Source organism: Larimichthys crocea, chromosome XI (genome assembly GCF_000972845.2).
Source record: "Larimichthys crocea isolate SSNF chromosome XI, L_crocea_2.0, whole genome shotgun sequence".
Lineage (NCBI taxonomy): Eukaryota > Metazoa > Chordata > Actinopteri > Sciaenidae > Larimichthys > Larimichthys crocea.
The window spans coordinates 5,177,753-5,183,426 of record NC_040021.1 but is presented as its reverse complement, the minus strand read 5'-3'; the positions used below and the strand labels follow the sequence as shown (position 1 = coordinate 5,183,426).

Genomic DNA, 5,674 nt, shown 5'->3' with positions numbered 1-5,674 from the left:
CCTCTTTCTTCAGTCAGGCAGCCACGATGAAAAGAAATGAAGATCTTCCACAAGGGGGCAGAAAAACATCAGCGATGGCTCTATTGGCTGGCTATCAGCTCAGGGCTTGGCTTCCTCTCTCGGTATCTGTTTGTCTTGAATCAGTGATTGTTGGATGAATACAGCACAAAAATGTGCTGTGACCTCCTGTTTCCCCATCGTAATAAAAATAATCAATCAAATAACTGCAGGCGAAAAACTGACAACCAGCTGCAACTTTATTCAAAAGTTTGAAAACAGCAATACTAAAAACACTTGACTGTGATTTTTAAAGTCATAGATTCCTCATTATGCCACCACTGTACAGAAGCCACTTGACAGTTTGACAATTTGATCTTCAATACTCAATAATACAAGAGGCAGCAAAGCATACTGATAAACAGCTGTCTGGATAACTTTACACCAAGATAAATGTCTACAGAACAATTGTGCTGTGAGATTTCTAGATTAAAAGTACTACATCACATCTTCTCAGTTTTTTTTCTTTTGTTTGTCGGTTCTCCGCACACGGCATACACACAGACTTCCATTCAAGTTGCCAGCTGACGAAAAAGACCCTTGTTTCTTTATTTAGATAAGTAAAATTAACAGCAGACATATTTTTTTTATTTAGAGTTACGCCAAAAGTACTTCACTAGGCCTGTGCATGGGTTTGTTTTCATCCCACCCCCCTGAAGTGATACCCCCACTGCAACAGTAGCACTAAAACAACTCACTGCAATGATCAAAAGGCTTGGGATTGGAAATATATCACCAAGTCACAAGGTTATCACACACATGTACAAGGTTGAATCCAGTAAAATCATACATTGGATGAAAGCAGCTATAGTCATAAATCACTTTGTTACAGTAGTGACCAGCACACTGCGTCCAAATTCAGTTTGATGAGTTCAAGCTTTGGCCAAAAGCCTGTTGCTGTTGTTGTTCTTGTTGTTGTCGGCTGTATAGCTGAATGAGTCGATTTGAACAGTTTTTTATTTTGCAAGTAAACACTGTACAGTTATTAGGTATACATTTGAACAAAGACACGTTACTCTAAAGGTCTAACAGCTAGCGAGTAAGAAATGGACAACAGGGACGATCGTCACTCTGCCACAGAAAAATGCCTTTTCAGATTTGACGTACTCGAAAGCCGTGAATACATTTACCTCCATCTCTTTAGGAGTTTACTCGTGACGACGATAAATATGTTTTCTATCTCAGACCTCTCTCACACTTGCCACTCACTGTGAGTGTTGTCAGATGAAGAGTACAAAATGACATATTTAATGTCAATTTTGGAAACAATCAGAGTCATTTAGACTTTTTTTTTATCATTTCATGATAGAAATGTGTATATGCAACATGTACACGAAGCCTGTAGAAAGTCAAGGCGCGAAGTCTTTTTTAAATTTATTTATGGTGCAAGACACATGTTAAAGTCTAAATGAGACAGTTAAACATCTCGAATTAAAAACGTCAGTAGCCCCTTATCCCATAAATGAAGATATATTGTTTTCAAAACCTGAATTCACAGTACAAAAATATAATATGCCTTCACTAACTGGATATCATGAAGTCTATGGTAAACTGCAGACTTATGATAGTCTTTGATAATCCTTTCAAATTGTGAGTCCTTTCTATGAACTTGCAATACCGTTTGGCACTTTGGCACGCTATGTACTCACACACCAACGTAAAATAATGCAACCACTAAAGCGTCTATGTGAGGATTTAAGTCAATACTTTGATACTAATACTTTTTTTTCTATCTAAGTTCTGCTTTATTGTGTTAAATGGCATTGTTTGGAGAAGATGACATTTACACTATTTCCCCCCCCACGACAGCCAATTAGACAGCCTCTGCAGAAGTTTCAGTTGACACAGACATTGTTACTTTGGCTATTTTCACAGTGGTCTTCACGCAACTCTCTGCAGCCCTGTTGGCAGAAATGTTGGCATTTCTGTTCTGGCAGTCTGACTCGAGGCTATTATCCAACTGCTGGGCACTGCCCCTGCAGGCATGGCAGGAGCTGAGGAAGGCATGCCGCAGGTCCTTGCTCCTCAAGGCGTAGATGACTGGATTGACAGTGGAGTTGAGCAGGCAGAGCATGGTGCAGAAAGCAAATACTGTCTTGATGTCATCATCCATCTTCCAGAAGAGGTCGTAGACCATGATGGCGAGCACTGGGCCCCAGCAGATGACCAGCACCACCAGGATAAGCACCAGGGTTTTGGCCAGACGGATGTCCATTCGTGTCTGCTCAGGGCGTGTGGTCTGCACTTTGGTCCCATCTGCTGAATAAACAACAAGGCTCTTCTGGGAGGTGCGGCTTAGCATTCGCACAGCGTGGTGGTGTGCTTTCCACAGGATGTATATGTAGGCGTAGATAATGAAAAGAACCAGCACGCTGGTCACACCGATCCAGAACAACAGGTAGTTCTCATCAATCAGAGGGAATATATCTGAGCAAACAGAATTGAGACGTTTACAGTTCCAGCCCAGCAGAGGTAGCACTGCGATGACGATAGAGATGGTCCACATCATGCAAAAGGCAATGACAGCCTTGGTCCGTGTCACAATGCGCCTGTAGGCGAGGGGCCGGTGTATAGAGATGTAGCGGTCGATAGCTGTGAGGAAAAGACTCCCCACAGATGCAGTGAATGATGCCGTGACTCCACCCAGCTTGAAGAGGAAAACGTTGGGGCTGTCCTTCCTGTGGAAAACATGAAAGTCCAGAAAGCTGTAGACAAATATGACACTTCCCAGCAGGTCAGCCACGGCCAGACTGCCGATGAAGTGGTAGGACGGCCGGCAGCGGAGGGTGCGGGACTGCAAGATGACGCAGAGCACCACCAGGTTCTCCAACACCGTGAAGGTACCCAGAGTCAGAGACATCACAGCCACAGCCAGCTGCTGGCTGGGAGTCAGGATCATGAAACACTCCATGTCCATAAAGTTCTCCCCACATTGTATAGTGTTAGTCTCATCTCTGAAGGTGCTCCTGTTGCCAAACAAGTCTGTGGCATTGGTGGGGAAGAAGGGGATGCCTTTGAGGATGAGGTCCTCGTCTGGGGGTACTTTGTCTGGGAAGGAGTTGCTGCGGAAAGCAGATAGAGGCTTCTGCAGAGAGAAACCCGCCTTGAAGTCTGCATCATTCAGGGGGTCGTCATAGTTTGCATCGTTGGAGCCCAGATACTGTAAACCAGATGTAATAGTCCGGAAGGTGGTGTCCGCCACACCGTCAAGCACAGATTTCATGGCTGTGTCTGAGGGTACAACGGCAGTCTAAGACACCTGGACAACCTACGAAAATAACGACAAAGACATGTTGGTTTGGAAAAGTGTCTGCAGCAGTGCGAACATTTCAAAATGCAAATATTTCGATTGATTTTATTCCTTATTCCAAAAACCACACCTGACCTCTGTGAGCTGGTGTACTTATAAATACTGTATCGTGCAACATGCAAATATCAACACATAGAAATTGATTCACCACCGAACGCTTACTTTTCGAGTAAACCTACTTATAGAAACCAGAAACATGAAGCCGCAAATAAAAACGCCTCTCTTTTCTATGAGGTGCAGAAGCATTTACAATTTATTAAGACCTCTACTGCAAAACAAAAACAGACACTAATTGTAATTAAATCAATATATACAGAACATGCATGATCAAATTTCTGATCAAAAACAGTAAACAGGTATATAAAAAAAAAAGAATGATGATTGCCATTACATAATTCAAATACATGCAGAATTAGTTTTTTTAATATTAGTCTATTTAGAAAGTCTAATAGTCTGCAGGAGTGTAGGTTTATCGTTAATCTGGTGTGAAAAAAATTAAAAAACAAAACAAAATAACGCAAAGATGCATTCAGGAATCCGCACAATGAAAAAAAAAGAAGTCTTACTCCATGCTTGGACAAACAGCACACATAATTTAAAGTATTAATATAAACAGTGAAATGATTTAAAGCCGTTTAAAAGAAGAAAAGTGCATCTTTACCTTACATAATTTTTCCAAGTGCGCAGAATCGCCCTTTATCACCGCGCGTTAATCCAAGTCACAAGTGCATCATCCAACCAACACAGATCTTACATAAAAGGAGAGACAACCAGCGTGTATGGGTTAAAATAAAACCACCATGAGAGTCATAATTATTAGTTTCTTTTCTCAAGTTCTACGTGTAAGTTTTTTCAAATGTCTGTAGAAGTGTTCTTGGAGTGCGCTCCAGCTTTGTGGAGACAGGTTGCCGCTGCTGCTGCTGCTGCTTGCTTCTTGCTGCTGCTGGCTCCAGCGTCTCTCTCCACTCGTTTTCTCCGAGTCTCCACACTTATGAAGCGTCGCTCCTACAAGCCCTGTCACGTGTTTCCATATAGCTTTCTCTGCCCAACCCATGAAGCTGCCCAAGCTGCGCACCGCACAGGAACAACGGAGACGACAGTGGTGGTGGTGGAGGCTTATAAAAAGGATCTGGATTTTGAATTCCCAAAGCTCCTCTGAGCCAAAGAGCCAGTGATCAACACGGCACAAACCACACGCAAAGATAAGCTTTGATTAACCATCTTATCTCCTCAGTTCATGAGGTAATTTGCAGGCACATAAAGCTGCATTTTCTCTTATGGTAACTTTTAATTGGAGTAGACAATCACACGCAGATAGAGAGGCTCCAGACATTCATTGACAGTCAGTGCATGTCTGTTTATTGTGTGAATAATTAACCAAAATTGAGATTCTCAGAGAACTGGGAGCAGGTTTCATCATTTTGATGTAGATGATGTGGGCTGAGTCATCCTCACATGTATTAGCTCTTTCATGCTCTTTGTATTTACTCATCCAAAACAACTATTTTCAATCAGAGAGTCGCTGATTGTGTGCTGGATGAAAATACAAAAGAAATACCGGAGACATATTCAGTATGGCACTACTCAGGATAGACCAGCTGAACACAATCATATTTCAAGGCAAAACCTTTATTTATATGGCATTTTAAGGGAATCTATACAGAATAAAGTAGTATTACAGTAAAACACAATCATATTTAATAGCAAAACCTTTAACTTATACGGTATTATGGTATTTTCACGTCAATTAAACAGCAAAACAGCTTTTTTTTATTAAAAAAAAAAACTTGGAATATGAAATAAATGAGAAATCAGCAGTACTAATACCCTTTTACCTTAATATTAGAAAAAGTTATATTACAGTAAAATTCTGGCAACAACTGACAGTTTTTTACCGTAAAAACAGCTGTTTTTTTGAAGTCATATTTCACGGCAAAACATTTCTTTATACAACAGGTCATTTAAGGTAATTTATACAGAATAAAGACAGACTGTACTGTAATATGTAATGGCAACGCTGACCTTAAATGTGAAATCAACAGGATTAATATCCTTTTACCATAATATTAGAAGAAGTCATACCGTATTTATTATGGTAAAATTCTGGCAGCTGCGTTTTTTTACGGTAAAATGTTTTTTTTTTTTACAATGATCAAGAGTTTCAATCAGATCATACACCACCACAAATGAACACGCCAAATCCTAATAAGAATCACAATAACAAATGTTGCCTTTGCACACTTCATAATAAAAACGAGTCAATTCACTGATTAAAAATAATCTAATTTCCATTTTTTTCATTTGGCC

At 40.6% G+C, this 5,674-nt stretch overlaps 1 protein-coding gene across 2 annotated transcripts; it reads right to left on the bottom strand.

The window, feature by feature from the left end:
• Positions 1-225: 225 nt before the first annotated feature.
• cnr1 (cannabinoid receptor 1) lies at positions 226-4,450 on the bottom strand. 2 transcript variants are annotated; one of them, XM_019263275.2, is made up of 2 exons: positions 4,034-4,450; positions 226-3,325 (listed from the first exon to the last, which is right to left on the bottom strand). In XM_019263275.2, exon 2 carries the CDS (start codon positions 3,278-3,280, stop codon positions 1,871-1,873), a length of 1,410 nt encoding a protein of 469 aa, XP_019118820.1. In that variant the 5' UTR covers positions 3,281-3,325; positions 4,034-4,450; the 3' UTR covers positions 226-1,870. The 2 variants fall into 2 exon arrangements, with proteins under 2 accessions (XP_019118820.1, XP_010750481.1); XM_010752179.3 differs by having other exon boundaries at positions 4,029-4,448.
• Between the last annotated feature and the right edge of the window lie 1,224 nt (positions 4,451-5,674).